General features: G+C 49.4%; 1 protein-coding gene across 3 annotated transcripts in view; it reads right to left on the minus strand.

Annotated features, from left to right (window-relative positions):
- Positions 1–6,282: 6,282 nt before the first annotated feature.
- The window catches only part of WDR3 (WD repeat domain 3), a 40,707-nt gene continuing 30,373 nt past the window's right edge, over positions 6,283–16,616 (minus strand). For all 3 annotated transcript variants that reach the window (XM_075071746.1, XM_032773625.2, XM_032773626.2), the window contains exons 17-27: positions 16,266–16,366; positions 15,674–15,785; positions 15,436–15,570; positions 13,828–13,878; positions 13,005–13,070; positions 12,007–12,099; positions 11,396–11,443; positions 9,829–9,872; positions 9,047–9,175; positions 8,097–8,190; positions 6,283–7,384 (exon numbers count right to left, since the gene is read on the minus strand). In XM_075071746.1, coding sequence (XP_074927847.1) covers positions 7,229–7,384; positions 8,097–8,190; positions 9,047–9,175; positions 9,829–9,872; positions 11,396–11,443; positions 12,007–12,099; positions 13,005–13,070; positions 13,828–13,878; positions 15,436–15,570; positions 15,674–15,785; positions 16,266–16,366 — 1,029 coding nt within the window. In that variant the 3' untranslated portion in view covers positions 6,283–7,228. The remainder of the gene's footprint in view (positions 7,385–8,096; positions 8,191–9,046; positions 9,176–9,828; positions 9,873–11,395; positions 11,444–12,006; positions 12,100–13,004; positions 13,071–13,827; positions 13,879–15,435; positions 15,571–15,673; positions 15,786–16,265; positions 16,367–16,616) is intronic.

Below are 16,616 nucleotides of genomic sequence, written 5' to 3' on the forward strand. Positions count from 1 at the left end.
AGTTAAAGCAGCACCGGGGTCTAGGGAGGGACACGGGGGCCAGCAGTGGACAGGTGGATCACTGGCCTGCAGAGGGCGCTCTGGGCTGGAATTTGAGCTAATTCCCTGAAGTCACCAGCAGGGGGCACTGCAGGGGTGAGTCTGCCCGTTTACAGTACCCAAAACCACCCGCGAGAATGTTTTTGCCCCATCAGGCATTGGGAGCTCAACCCAGAATTTCAATGGGCAGCAGAGACTGCGGGACCAGTGGGATAGCTACTCACAGTGCAACACTCTGAAAGTCAATGCTAGCCACGGTACTGTGGATGCACTCTGCCGACTTAATGCACTTAGTGGGGGCACACACAATTGACTGTATAAAATCACTTCCTAAAAATAGACTTCTATAAATCCGACCTAATTTTGTAGTGTAGACGTACCCTTAAGTTAATTACTTCTTGCCTTGTCCTCAGCTGTTAAATTGTTCTCCTTATCACCCTCTTTATAACCTTTTATGTACTTGAAGTGTGTTACGTTCCCCCTCACTGTTCTCTTGTCCAGACTAAACAAACCAAATTTTTTTCAATCTTTCCTCATAGGTCACGTTTTCTAGATCTTTAGTCATTTAGTCACTCTCCTTTGGACTTTCTCCAATTTGTCCACATCTTTCACGTGTGGTGCTCAGAACTGAACAATACTCCAGTTAAGGCCTTATCAGAGTGGAAGAATTACTTCCGCTTACAACACTCCTGCTAATACATCCCAAAATTACATTTGCTTTTTTTTGCAACAACATTATGCTGGTGACTAATATTTAGTTTGTGATCCACCAGAACCCCCCAAATCCTTTTCTGTAGTACTGCTTCCTAGGCAGTCATTTCCTGTTTTGTATTTGTGCAATTTGGTTATTCCTTCCTAAGTGAAGTACTTTTCATTAGTCCTTATTGAATTTCATCCTATTTATTTCAGACCATTTCTCTAGTTTGTCCAGATCATTTTGAATTATAATCTTATCCTCCAAAGAACTTACAACCCCTCCCATCTTGGAATCATCCACAAACTTCATAAGTGTACTCTCTCTGACATTATCCAAATTATTGATGAAGATCTTGATTAGGACCAGACACAGGACAGATCCCTGTAGACCCCACTGGATATGCCTGTCCAGCTTGATTGTGAGCTCCTGGAGTACGCTTTTCCATCCAGTTCTGCACCTGCCTTTCAGTAGCTTCATCTAGGCCATATTTCCCTTGTTTGTTTATGAGAAGGTCATGCAAGACAGTATCCAAAATCGAGATATAACAGACACTTCTGTCTTGCCGACAAAGATACAACATGAGCCAGTGACTGGAAGTTGAAGCTAGACAAATTCAGACTAGAAATAAGGTGTACATTTGTAACAATGAAAGTAATTAACCATTGGAACAATTTACCTATGGTGGATTCTCCATCGCTGGCAATTTTTAAACCAAGACTTTTTATTTATTTATTTTTAAAGATAAGCTCTAGTTCAAAAGGGATTCTTTTAGGAAAATCCTTTGACCTGTGTTATACAGGAGATCAGACTAAATGACCACAACCATCCCACCTGGACTTGGAATCTATGACTTGATAACACTATATTCTGAGCTTGTGGTATGGCTACCCAAAGAACAAGCAGTGTATATCAGGTTGGCAGTACAGGGATTATATATTTCAACCTAGTTTATAAAAGCTATTCTGTGCCTTAAAACAAATAATGGATATTTAGCACTGAGAGGTTCCTGGCCAAGATTTTCAAAACTAGGACCCCCTGAAGTTAGTCCTATAAATCCTTAAGCACCTGACTTTAAGTACTGACCACCCAGCAGATTCCATGGGGATCCAGGGTGACTGTCAGAGAACAGATGCTAGACAAGATAGACCACTAGTCTGATTTGGTAACTGCGATGTTCCTATTTTCAGAAAGTCATATGTATGTGTACATCTACTATTTGTATGCACAGTGCTAGTTATTTGCTCACACAGTAACTTGGGCCCACACATCACAGGTATTCTGTGTTTGGCAGAAATGGGGGTCAGGCTAAGACCCCTTGAAAGATTCCACTCTGAAAAGTGACCCATGTACAATTCCACATTTACCCTATCACCAACTCCAAAGCATGTATGCTTAGTTTACATATAGAAAGAATGGTTCTCTAACTGCTCTGCAAATTCAGCCTGGGATCTGAGACTCAAGCTGGCTTCTCTCCAACATGTGTAACCACCAGTAATAAGTTCTGCAGGCCAAATGCTGCCCTCAGGTACACTGGAGTAAATGACAGTTATGTTTTCCGTAAATAGTGTTCTTTGAGATGTGTTGCTCATGTGTATTCCACAATAGGGGTGCGTGCACACCACGTGCACTGGTGCCGGAAGTTTTTCCCCTAGTAGTAGCCATAGGGGGAGCACCCCAGCAAGGAGGTGCGTGCTCCCCCCCACCCTCAGTTCCTTCTTGCCAGAAAACTCCCAACAGAGGGGACGGAGGGTGGGATGGGGAATAGACATGAACAACACATCTCAAAGAACACCAGTTATGGAAAAGGTAACTGTCATAACTATAAAGGGAAGGGTAACAACCCTCCTGTGTACAATTCTATAAAATCTCTCTTGGCCAGAGACATCAAAAATGCTTTTACCTGTAAAGGGTTAAGAAGCTCAGGTAATCTGGCTGACACCTGACCCAAAGGACCAAGAAGAGGACAAGATACTTTCAAGTCTTTTGGGGTGGGGGAGAGGGGAGGGTGGCTTTTGTGTGCGCTCTTTATTTTGGGTGGTGTTCACTCGTCAGACTAAGAGGAACCGGACGTCAATCCATGTTCTTCAAATCTTTCTGCACAAATCTCTCATATTTCAAACTTGTAAGTAACAACCAGGCAAGGCATGTTAGTTTTATCTTTGTGTTCTCACCTTGTAAATGTTCCTTTGCTAGAGGGAGGTTTATCCCTGTTTAACTTTGAAACTAGGGCTAGAGGGGGTTCCTCTGGGCTCTTTGAATCTGATTACCCTGTAAGTTATTTCCATCCTGATTTTACAGAGATAAACTTTACCTTTTCTTTTAAGAATCTGATTGATTTTTCATTGTTTTAAGATCCAGTGGTTTTGGATCTCATTCACCAGGACTAATTGGTGAGGGTATACTCTCAAGCCTGCTCAGGAAAAGGGATGTAAGGACTTGGGCAGGGGTAGGAGGGGAGGAATTAGTCTCAAATCTGCCCAGGAAATGGGAGGTGTTAGGGACTTGGGAAATACTGGGGGAAGGCAGAGTTCCAAGTAGCAATCCCCTAAGATCTGGAACATGCTTTGTGGTGACAGCTTACTATTAACCTAAGCTGGTAAATAAGCTTGGGGGGAGTCTTTCATGCAGGTCCCCCCATGTGTACCCTAAAGTTCAGAATGGGGAAGGAACCCTGACAGTAACTGCCTTTTCTTCTTCGAGTGATTGTTCATGTGTATTCCACAATAGATGATTCCAAGCTAATCTGTTGGAGGTGGGTAAGAGTTCAGAGATTCCTGGGACAGCGTACGGCCCTACTGAACCCGACTTCTTCCCTGGTTTGGGAGACAATCGCATAGTGCGAGGTAAACATGTGAACTGAAGACCACATAGAGGCCCTACAAATGTCCTGGATAGGGACATGGGCCACGAAGGCAGCCAACAAGGCCTTGGCCTGAGGTAAGTGTGCCTTCACAGTTGGTGGCAGGTCATGACAGGTACGAAGGCACAAGGTGATCTAGTGGGAGAGGCGCTGGGTGGAAATCGACCGACCCCCCCTCATGCGCTCAGCTGAAGCAACAAACAATAGAGAGGACTTCCTGAATGGCTTAGTCAGTTCCAGGTAGGCAGCCAACGCACTACGCATACCAAGTGTGTGGAGACAGCGTTCCTCAGCGGATCCGTGAGGCTTGGGGCAGAGGACAGGCAGAAAAATGTCCTGGCCCATGTGATAGGCGGAGACCACCCTAGGGAGGAATACAGGGTGTAGGCAGAGCTGAACCTTATCCTTATGGAAGACCATGTACGGGGGTTCAGAGGTCAGAGCCCTGAGCTCCGAGACCTGCCTGGCCAACATGATAGCAACCAGGAAAGCCACCTTTCACGAGAGGTGAGACCAAGAGCATGTGGCCAGAGGTTCAAACAGGGGCCCCGTGAGATGGGATAGCACCAGGTTCAGGTCCCACTGCAGGACAGAGAGCCTATCATATGGAAAGACAGTCCAACCCTTTAAGGAACCACCCAGTCATAGCATGGGAGAACACTGTGTGTCCCTGCCTCAGTGGATGGAAGGCCAATATGGCTGCCAGGTGCACCTTCACCAATGAGGGCACCAGGCCCTGGGATCTAAGGTGAAGGGGGTAGTCCAGGATAAGATGGATTGGGGTGGCCACTGGGGAAGCACCCTGCTCAGCAGCTCATCTAGCAAACCCAGACCACTTAACCAAGTAGGCGGAGCATGTGGAAGGCAACCTGCTTTCCAGTAGGATGCATTGGACCACTCCTAGCCGTTGAGCAGCCATGCTGTGAGGTAGAGTGCCACTCAGTTGGGATGGAGGAGACAGCCCCGGTCCTGGGAGAGCAGGTCTGGATGGAGTGGCAACGGTCACAGCAGGGCCACTGCCAAGCCGGTGAGGGTCCCATACCAATGCTGCCAGTCCCATGCCAGGACAATTAAGAGGACCCATGCCCTGTATGTTTTCACCTTCTCTAGGACTCTGCTGATGAGGGGGAACAAGGGGAAGGCATAGAGAAACTGGTCTGGCCAGGATGGGAGGAATGCATCTGAGATAGCACCCCGTCCCAGGCCCCACCCTAGACAGAACTGGGGTAATGCCTGTTCTGCCCCATCACAAACAGGTCCACCTGGGGAGTTCCTCACTCAGAAGAGCTAGTGAGCCACTTCCCAGTGGAGAGACCACTTGTCTCAGGAGAAGTCCCTCCACAAGCAATCAGCCCGTGTTGTGGACACCTGGTAGATGGAAGGCCCTCAGGGAGATGTCCCACAGTCTGAGGGCTTTATGGCAAATGGCCAAGGACCAGCTCCTGCCTTGTCTGTTGCTGTAGAACACTGAGACCGTGTTGTCCGTGAGGACCCTGACCACCTTGCCCTGCAAGTGCGAGTGGAAAGCCACACATGCCACGTGCACCACTTTGAGTCCCTTGATATTTATGTGTAGGGACAACTCTGTGGCAGACCACAGCCATTGGGTCTGAACAGTCCCCACTTGGGCTCCCCAATCCAGGCCCGATGTATCAGACACCAGCTCCAATGACAGGGCCACATCCCGAAAGGGTACACCTTGGAGCATGTTGCTTGGGGGGAACCACCACTGCAGGGAGGCGATCACCGGGTCAGGCACAGTGAGGACTTTGTCCATCCTGTCCAGGGCCTGGGAGAACTCCGAGACCAGCCAAAGCTGGAGGGGCCTCATCTGGAGCCTGGCATAGCGGACCACAGACATGCACGCCAACATGTGATCCATGAGCTGTAGGCACACTCTGGCTGTTGCTACTGGGAAATTCGTGACCGAGTCAATGAGCTCTTTTAGAGTCTCGAACCTGTCTGGTGGGAGGGAAGCCAGGGCCATCGAGGCATCCAGGAGTAGCCTGATAAACTCTATGCGCTGGACCAGAACTAATATGGAATTGGTGTCATTTACTAACCGGCCAAAGGTGGCACACATGGACAGCAGGAGCATGATGTGATCCCGCACCTGCGACTGGAAGCTGCTGAGATAGGTTGCTACCACCGCCATATATTTCATGAACAGCCTGGGGGCAGTGGATAGGCCAAAGGGGACCCATGAACTGGTAGTGGTTTTGTCCCACCAGGAAATGGAGGAAGTAGCTGTGCCCCTCAAATATGCAGATTTAGAAATGTGTGTCCTGCAGGTCCGGGGCCCCATACCACTCCCCAGGGTCCAGGGAGGGGAGGATAGAGGCCAGGGAGACCATGCGGAGCTTGAGCTTGACCATGAATTGGTTTAGGTCCCACAGCTCCAGGATGGGCCTGAGACCCCCTCTTGCCTTCAGGATAAGGAAATAGCAGGAGTAGAACCCCTTGGTCCTGAATTCGTTGGGTACCATTTCCACCACTCCCAGGCTTAGGAGTTGCCATACCTCCTGCTTTAACAGGTCCGCGTGCAATGGATCCCCCATACCTGACAGGGATAAGGGGTGGTTGGGCAGGGGCAAAACAAATTGCAGTGTGTAGCCCTTGGAAATGGTGTTGAGGATGCCACGGTCTGAGATTAGTTGCGACCACTCCGGGAGGAAAGCACAATCAGTTGCAGAAGGGAAATTTTATTGGGCAGAGGGGATCCCCCCTTGGAGAGCTACCTGGGTACCCCTCAGCGTCCCATCAAAACCGCCTCTTCCCCGCCTGTTTGCCCTTGAAGGACCCAGGCTGCAGGGCTGGCCGTGACTGCCGCTGTTGTTTATCTGTTTGTAAGACTTTAAAGGGACAGGAACAGAAAGGGCCAGGCCTTGAAACAGCCCATGAGAATGCAGTCTGACCACATAGCCAGTAAACCACTCCCTTTTGCAATATCAGCACAAAGTCCTGCCACGTGCCCCTGGGCATGGTTTTAGGAGCAGTTTGCAAACTACACTCAGGGCTAGTCTACACTAGCAACGCTGAAGTGCTGCTATGGCAGCGCTTTAACGTGGCTTGTGTAGTCATGGGTAAAAAAACCACCTCCACGAGAGGCGTAGCTACCAGCGTGGCTCCCAGCATTGGTGCACTGTTTACACTGGCACTTTACAGCGCTGAAACTTGCTGCACTTTGGGGGGTGTTTTTTCACATGCTAATGAGAAAGCTGCAGCGCTATAAATTGCCAGTGTAGACAAACCCTCAGTTAAAACACTGAGAGCAAATCATATCTCTATAGAGGAAGAAATCAAGCCATTTCTAATGGCTGCTGGTCTAAGGGACAGGCTGCAGCTTTGAGACAGGCCTCAGATTCAACATTCAAATGTAAACATGTCCAGCAGAGTTCAGGAAGTTCCATCCAAGCCAGGGAATGGGACTCACTCCACCCCGGGTTTGTGATGTGTCCTGGAGGGAATTAACACACCCTCTGTGCATGCCAGAGTGGGAGCAGACCTGCTGGAGTCCGCTTCAGTCACTAAATCAAACACTTTCAGGGCCCACTAGCCCTCAAAAAGCCTCCCTTGCACACATGAAGGCTTCATGAGCCCTACGCTCTGCCCTGCATTATGGACAGCAAAAGCTACACCATCGCGAGAACCAGCTTCTCTTTTTTCTTCCTCTTCCTCCTCTTCTCCTCAAAACGGTCGGTCGCATCAGCAAAGAAAGTCACCTCGTCCTTGGCCTCAATCTCTCTCTTCAGGAACTGCAGTCCAGCCATATTGAAGCCCAGCACATTCTGCAAAGACAGATGGTCAGTGCATTTCTGGGTGTTCCTCAACCTTGCTAGTGGCTGGGAGTCAGCATCCCCTAGGATCCCTGCTCCCTGGCCCCAAATAGACACTAATGCTTTCACCATCTCTGGATAAGATGCAGCCCCACAGATTTATGCAATGCAGCCTACAGCCAACTTCATCAACACAGAAGAATGGCCAGACCCCAGCTACCACTCAGAACAAGAGAGAGCTCTGCATTCTGGGAGTTGGAGTCTCTGTTCTCCACTCCTCTGTATTAAAGAGGGGGGAGCTACAACCCACTTTCTGAAAGTTAGCTAGCAATTAGCTGGCTCAGCCCTGGTAGGACATCACCTCCCCCACTCCAGGTTACTTGTGAATCACATCAGCCCACAGCAAAGGTGAAGATGGTTTCCCTTTCATGAGAGGTTTGAGTGTCCTGTATACAAAGTACATTCATAATGGTGAGTGAAGTCTGAACAACCACACAGCAAAATCAAAAGGGGATGGAGTCACTGTGTGTTATAGCCAGGAACCAGCCTGCTGCCCCCACATGCAGCAGAAACATGACAAAGGGCCAGGCTACTGGAAGGCTGGGAAGAGTCAGATGGGGACACTGGACTTAGCATGCCCTTTGAGACAAAAGCGATGCATTCTGTAACCGCTAGTACAGTCACTACGCCAGAGTCTGGGCAGGGGGGCGCTGCCGATACTCACCCTGACCTCGCTGACTCTGGAAATGGTGGTTTTCTTCAGATTCTCTATCACTGTCACGAGCAGCTGATTGCTTGTGATGCGCCCAAAGTGTATCCTGAAGAACAAGCCAGGCAGAGAGAGCGCCCCAGTTAGATGCAGAGTGACATTCCGATAGGCCAAGGGACTTCAGGAGGAGCACAAAGTGAGGGCTTTTCTTAATTGTGTTTACATGGTGCAGACCCCACTGAGTTGGGCCCAGGAGAAGGATCAGAGTGCAAACAAATGAGATCAATATTACAACAGAGGCGGACTAGAAAAGAAACGGGGGCTATTTCATAAAGTTTCTTTTTACAGCACAGCGGCTAAAGACCTAGCTGGCTGTTCTGGGTGAGCTGGATTTGAGATGGGCCATCAGCCCATGCTGGCATGAGGGATGCAATTCCCAGCTTCATCAGCACTTCAGAGCTCTGAAATTTCAAACTCTGACAATACCTGGCAGCCCTGTTTGGGCCATACTAGCCAGACCCATGTTTCCTGTCCTAACCCATCCTGGCTGCACACACAGTCCTGACAACAGCCCCGTCACATACATTGTGGGTGATGGGACCTTTCCTCCAAAATACAAGGGACGCAGGACCAACTCTGCCAGGCAGGACCCCAGGGGCAGGAAAGAAACCTCAAGCACATCCTCCACAGGCCCAGGCAAGATGTACTTCATCCCGCAGTACTTCAGAGTATCACCTAGACCTACCCCGCATGCCCACGTCTCCCTTCCCAGCATGGCAGAATGGGACAACAGGCATTGAGGTGAACACAGCTGGAGGAAGTGCTGGCTCATAGCCCAGGAGATCAAAGGCTCCTCACTAGCTACAAAGCAGGCAAGGAGCAGTGGGTCTGGCTGTCTACACACCACCCTGCTGGACTCAAACTAGTGAGTGAAGTGAGAGGACGAAGCAACCCTCCTGACTCACCTGAGCAGAAAGAGGAGCGCACGGCAGAGGAGTTCCACCTCCGAGCCCCGCTGGACATGCTCATTAAAGAGCACAAACAGGTCAGGCACATACGAGAAGGGCAACACCAGCAGAGACTCCTCCAGCTCACTGAGGAGAGAGCGCAGGGACAGGGATGACTGACAGCAGCCACGGACAGAACACACTGCACCAACAGCCGCTGCCCTGCTGCAGAATGGGCCCCGGACCAGGCATGACATGCTCTGCAAAGCCGCTCAGCCTTGGCACGGTCCAACCTGGCAACTCCCCTCTCTGAGGAAGGAGACTGAAGAAAGCCAGGACCATTTGGATGGAATACAGTTTCTCTGACATTGCCCAGGGCAGGGAGCGGGCAGACAGCATTTGGGTGGGAGACAGACAATCTTGCCCTGTGGGAAAGACACCAGACAGCTCTGCCTACCCAAAACATCCCCACTGCCTTCCTTTCATTCCACTGAGTAAAAGAGCTCCTGGCTGACCTGCATGGACAAGTTTCGGCCAACTCTCACTGTGGAAGGAACGATTTTTATTCCCCACTTGCAGACACTCTACAGCCGCAGTGTGCACTCATTCCCAAAGAGGTGGCTTTTGTATTAGAATTACCCATGGAATACATGAAATGACTTCAAGTCTACCAGTGACACGCACACGAGCCTTTCTTCCATTGCCCACCTCCAAATAAGTGGCCAATCTAAAACTCCAACTAGAGCCAGGATTCACCTCAATAGCAAGCCCTGCTCAGCAAAAAGACTCATGAGACTCACCTTGACTTGACTTTCTTGAAAACTTCTAGCACGTATGCTGAAGGCTGTAATAGAAGGAAACAGCATCAGCTTGGCATGTCAGGAAGTGCCCCGAGGAGAGCACTAGATCAGTGGCTTTCAAACTTTTTAGGCCCTTTCCACATAGTCTACCGCATACCCCCATCTGAGATAGGATCATAATATACCTATGATTAGATTACGAAGTCTTTCTTACAAGTCTTCATGACATTGTCCACCATTATAGGCTTATTCCTCCATACCCCCCTGATGAGAGCTTGCGTATCCCCATTTGAAAACCACTGCACTAGATGAAATGAATCTAAAGCATGTTAGTTATAGAAACACAGGAACAAGCTTTTAAGAGTTGTTAAATACAATCAAAATGAAAAGAAACAGAAAGCCACCGCATCTCCCATCCGCTGACACCTTGGGACACAGAGGGCTGCTCAGGAGATGAATGAAACAAGCTGCTTTCAGAAAACTCTAGTACTGGTGAGATTTTTGTAATAATTTAGCAGGTTGAATATAAAGTGTTTATCCATTTTATACAAGTTCTGAAATTTAGTGGAATGAGTTCTGTGCAATACGGATAAACAGCATTTACACTTAAGCTGTTAAATTATATAAAAAAACTCACAAAAACTAGTTACCTAAAAAGTGTTACTAGTCCCAGCTTCTCTCTTTCACCAGCTGAACAGCACTTCCTGTGTCACAAATTGCACAGCAGACTAAGCCTCCCACTGGGAAGCAGCAAGAGAAAAAAAGGCAGCTCCATCTGAGAGAGAGATTCAAGCACCATTCACTGTACAGAGAGAATGAAGGAGTGACAAGGATTTCTACAGGGTGCCTAAAAAAATCATTAGTGTGTATGCAGAGACTTTACAGACTTGTTTAATACAGGAGGAACAAATCTGGCAATGTCATAACAACTGGAATATAAATGTACACACAAGCTCAGAATGTTTCATTTCTATGTACTATTATACACAAACACCCACTTTCTAGTATCTAGACGTGAAAATTGCTCTGAGCTGGCGTAACCCAGTGGGTTACACGAGCACTCAAATGCTGTAATAGTGACATTTTAGATCTACGTGGAATTTCAATTAAAATATCTTGAGAAGTCTAAACAAAAATTCCACAATTTGAGTCCCACCAAGCCTTCCAAAATGAGCCTGTCTAAGGCAGAGCTCTGCATTCCACTCAGGGCCACTCCACCATGGCAAGAGCAGAAATGAGGCTGTAGAAACTGAAACTTCCATGGTCTCCTGAAGAAAAACTGGCTTCCAGCTACTGCTACATGGGTCACAGTGACACAGCAGACAGGTCTCCAGTAAGCAACAACCCTTCAACAGAGAGCAGATACTGCACCTGCCAAACCCATAGAGCATTTCTGGGCTTGATATGACCTGTTAAGCGCTCAGAGTCAAAAGTCTGGGCCCAGACTCAGAGCTTGCCATTACAACGTATTTTTGCTTCTTGAACTCATGAGCATGAATGGACAACCCATGACCCAGACTTCCAAGAGCAGACTGTGCACATCCCATGAACTGGGCATCCCACTTACTGAAATATTTCCATAGGCCTGAAGGATGGGGTTGACAGGAAGGGGAACCTGGAGAAAGAGAACGGGTCAGAATAAGGCAGGTACATACACACGCACACAGTTTCCACTAAGAGACATGCACACTGCCAGGCCCTCTACCTGGAAACTCCCCCAGCTCCCTCAACGCAGAGAGTCGGTTTTCTGTAGCCAGAGCAGTGTAATTCTCAGAACACACAGGGCATTTTGTCTTACACATGTCCATTCTTTCCCACCCAGCCAGCCATCAGCCTCCCATATAACTAGCAATAATCGGATGAAGGTCAGAATGAACAGCTAGGCTGGATGATAGGAAAAACCTCTTGGCAGAGATTTCTATTAGGCAATAGAATAATCTTCCCAAGGGCAGAGACAGAATCCCCCGTGCAGCCTGGGACATTAAAAACCAGAACAGAAAATGCACTGCTAACTGTCCACTAGGGAATGATGCTGCCCTTCTTCCAGGAGATGGATTTCACCAACCATCTCTAGCTGCTACAACTCTTTATTTGCCTGCTTAGCTTCTTCCCTGAGGTGATGGAGCTGGCTGGAGACATTCAGACTCCACTGGGTATATTATGCCCAGGTCTCTTCACCTCTTTCCCAGCAGCTTTACATATGGCCTGGTGCTCCTTCAGTTTTGCAGTCTCTTCTCTGTACAGCTCAATAGCTTCCATGATCCGCTCAGCCTGTGTAGGACAAAAGCAGCACATCAGTCACTGAAAGGCCCGGACAAAGCAGAGCTCATATTCTGATTGGGAGGAGCGGCGGGAGGGGATGCTGAGGTGATAAGAGCATTCCATGAGATTCCAAACACGGCACCAGTGACTAGTTAGTATGTAGAAACCATGTGACCTGCACTAGCCAATTAATCAACATTCAGGATTCCCCAGCTTGCTGAGGTGCTGTGTTTCAATTCCGGCCTGCTGGCCAGGAAAACGCCTCAAAGCACTCTCTCTTCAAGAAGAATACTGGGCTGGTCAGTTTTGACCATTAAGTTCTGTAGTTTTACTTGCTAAGGTAAGAGTAGCCAAGCCTCAGACTGATTGCTACAGGGGTCGGGGGGGTCCCCAGGACCCTCCCACAACATTGTACAATTGCCATGGGGCATGATGAGACATTTCCGTCTTCTTCTGAAGTATCGGGGATTGGCCAGGAGCAGGATGCCTGACTAGCTAGACCTACACACCCTGATCACGCACAGCAAAAATTTACACTTCTGGTGGAGCATCCCATTACCACAGGGGCATGCCTGCGGAGCCAACTGCCTTAAACAAAAGAGTATGCAAAGCTTTTAATTCTGTTTTTACAAAAAGGAAATGAATCCATTCATCCCTGGTGCCTGCTGACTGGGAGGGGTAGGTACCAGAGAGGGAGATGGCCTCAGTACCTCTCTGGGAGGCACCAATCTGGCACATTTCTGGATGGACTCAAACTCCTTCTCTGAGCTGAGGAGGTGACACTGCTCTGCCTGATCGGTGCCTACATCTCAGATGTCTACTCCTCAAAGCATGAGCCCTTCCAGGGAGTCTGCTGGCCTATCAGTAACACTGGAGAACTAAGAAAAGAACTAGCAACACTCACACCAACTTACCGCTTTGACAGTTTCAATGGTCTTCTTTCCTGCTAATCCAGTCTCTCCCTGGGTCTCACCAGCCACCTACAAGACACAAGACATGTCTCAAGCTACAGTCCTTCCCACGCAGCAGCTAATGCAGCCCCCAGGCAGCTCAAACTCCTTCCACAGTCAACATCCCTGATGCATATTAAAGCTCAATGCCTTCCCCATCCTCTCATGTTCTTAGCTTTCCATCAAGATCCCTGTATTGGTGCTTTACACTGGTAATGGATTGATATGGAAATAAACTGCTTTCACCCCAGAGTCCGAAAGCACCACCCATGGCCCCGTGAGGCAGGTGACTTTCTGGATAGGGAAAGACAGGGGAAGAGAAAGCTAACCAAGGTCGCACAGTGAGGCTGTGACCAAGTCAGCAAAAGAACTCAAGCCTCCTGCCCTAGGCACTAAACACGTTGCTTCCCATCCATCTCATGTAACAAAGGCACTGAAGAGCCAACCCTCGGACACTGCTGACCCAGCATGGATTTGAACTGGTGATGTATGAAATGGAGAGAAGGCAGCGATTGGGATTCACAGACTGTAATTACTATATTGGAATAAGACCAGGACCCCTCACTCTTGCAGGAAGGGCCCAGAACTCCTTAATGAGTGCCTTGGCTTTCCATCTCCTGTAAGCCAACATCTCCAGTGGCAGGCTTCCTGAGCTCCACACTGGGCCAGTACCTGCGAACTAGATCCCCCCAGCGCTCCTTACAAATCTCTCAAGTACGGATCCAGACTAGCTTATGAGCATTTTACAGTCTGATTAATATTCTGCTGGTCTGGCAGCTCTACTCACCACAGGCTGTTCTTCCTTGGCCACGCTCTCCTCGTATTCAGCTTCCCTTTGCTGCAGCGAAGGAGCAAGCAATACGTTAACATGGGCAGGAAGCGTGGGCAAAACAGCAAGAATGGAAGTATTCAGCTTCCTCCTGGGAAAGCCATGGTCTCGTGTGAACCTTGCCGCCCAATCTCAAAACTGGGAAACCCTTGGCAGGGAGCCCAGTGCAGGTTCCCAGGTTTGTTTTCCTCCAATGGCCCAGCATGAACTCAGGAGGCCAACAGCGTGGGTTTGACTTGCACTATCACACCAGTGCTCACCACCACAGGGCTGAGTGACAGCTCCGGCATCTGCTAGGCAGGCAGGGGAACAAGTCTGCAGGCTGCACACACAGGGGCAACCCAGGGAGATCGCTAGTATCAGCTAGTCAAGCTGAAATGAAGACAATCCAGATACAGCGGCTCCCTCCTGAGACACAGCCCAGCACGAACAAGACTGGGAACGTCCTGACATCAGCCCTTCCTGCAGAAAGGAGCAGTCCCCGCAGGGTCTGACTGGCACCTCTCACACTAGTATGGCCCCAGCACTGTTTAATTCATCCTCTGGTGCCCAGAGCTGTGGCTCTCCCACTGAAGGGCCAACTCACTGCTCTTGAGCACATGGAAGAGATGTATGATAACCTCCCCTAAGAAAAAGGCATCTACCTCTCTCTCGCAGGCTTATCCATCATCCTACAGCCACCAGCAATTCTAATGAGCCAGTCCGGGGATATCAAAGTGCTGTATAAGGGTCACAGCAAAATCCCCACAGAAAAGTCAGGTCAGACATCAGACTTTCAGGTTTCCTCCTCTGCACATGCTGCCAGGCATGCTCTCCTGCACTGGCTCTTTGGGGAGCGCTTTGATGAAGAGGTGAACCCTGAAGCACAAGTTCAAGAGGCAAGGTAGGCCTCTGCCAGCTCCCCTGAGCCATGGGCCTACTATCGAGAAGGTGCTGCCCTCAATTCTCTCAGTCCTGGGTCTGTCAGTTGTAGTGATGACCACAGCATCCACGGCAGGCCCAGGCGGAGAGATTGCATGGGGGTCTCATACTAAGGAACAGAGCAACCTGTGCACACTACAGCTAATTAACAAACTCCCCATCACTGTCACTGATGGAAAGTGCCCCAAACACCATGGAGGGCAGACAGTTAAGCGGGGCCTGCAGAGCTTAGAAAGACCTGAAGGGAAAAACAAAAGGAGAAGATGCAGCCAGCACTCCTGGGGAAAACAAAACGTCTCTTTGGAGGGAAAGCTGGGGAGCAGCATAGCAGAGAGCAGGTTAGCAAGGAGTTTGCAATGCAATATAGCAGGGGAAGAGAAAAGAAAAGATGGTCAATGCAATCCTGAGCCACCTGAAGATAATGTTGGAGCCAGCTGTGCCTCTCTCTGCAATATTAGCAACCTTCCTGGAATACTACCGTCACCTCTGGGCATCTTACTCCCAGACACAGGTAAACAGTGAGCTGAGATCTCTTAGGTGCTGTAAGATCCTCAGAAGATTAAGAAGGGGCATGTAGTGGCTGAGGAGAAACAGAAGTGGAATTGTCTCTTGTAGGAGACCACAAGAAAAGGCTAATGCTCTTACCATCTCCCTCTCCTCTTCCAGGATGAGTGGCTCCCTCGTCCTTTCCCAAAGGCGCAGGGATTTATCATGCGATGAAGACACAATGTAGTCTCCGTTCGGACTGAGTGCCAAGCACCACACCTCCTGGTGGTGTCCCTACAGGTCAGAGGAAAGAGGTGAGACATGACCACCACCAATGCTTCCAGTCATTAGGGGAAATAGCTGCCCAGGCCCGAGTCACTCTCTGAAACCCCTTTACCTCCAGGGTCTGAATGTGCTCAAACTTATCCGCATCCCACTGCTTAATCTTGTGGTCCTTCCCAGCTGTGAAGAAGAGATGGGACTTGTGCACAAACTGGAGGGTCATCACACTGGAGAGTGAGAAAGGGATTGCCATCACACAGGTAAGAAAGGAGAGTGAAATATCTGAAGCCAACACCCTTTCTACAGCAGCCTCCTCTCTGCCTGCCCCGTGGCAGCACTCCCTGGGCATTGCAGGGACTCCAGGAGGTAGGGGGAAGAAATTTACCAGACTACGACATCAACTGTACCAGCCTCTGCTGCTTTCCGCTCTCCTGCATGCTCTACCTCAGTGGAGCTCAGCCAAGCTCCATAGCAGGACATGAACACCAAACAATGTGCTGAGGAAGCAGGAGGAGCCAGGAGCACCACCATTTGCTCAGGAAGGTGTGCCTGTCCGCTCTGGTGCCTATGCAGTGCCACACACAGGAGGCCAGGGGCCCACATACCAACCCCGCAGGAGCACTGGAGAAACCTCACCATCATGGCAAAGATCAAGGATCCCACTCCTGTGGGTGAGAAGTCTGCAGCCCCCACACACCAGGGCCTACCTGTCATCATGAGCAAAGAGAGATCGGTGACAGTCGCCGAAGTCCAAGCCCCAGATCTTCACATTCCTATCAGCAGAGCCAGTTGCAATTAAGGCTCCGTCCTACACCAAGCAAGGCAGAGAGAAAGGGCATGACTGACTGGCTGACAGACCCAGAAGGGATTGCAATGACCTCTCAGCTGGCCATTAGGACTGAACAGTACATGACTAAAGAACAAGGGCCAAAGAAACAAGTCTCCATCCACCAGGACAGGACGTACAACTGTATTACAACCCAAAGCAGCCAATGGGGGAGCTGGGAAATGTTCGGGTGAACTCTACAGAAACTTTCCCCCACCCAAAATTCCCTTGC

This window comes from Chelonoidis abingdonii, chromosome 1 (assembly GCF_003597395.2).
Source record: "Chelonoidis abingdonii isolate Lonesome George chromosome 1, CheloAbing_2.0, whole genome shotgun sequence".
Classification (NCBI taxonomy): Eukaryota; Metazoa; Chordata; order Testudines; family Testudinidae; genus Chelonoidis; species Chelonoidis abingdonii.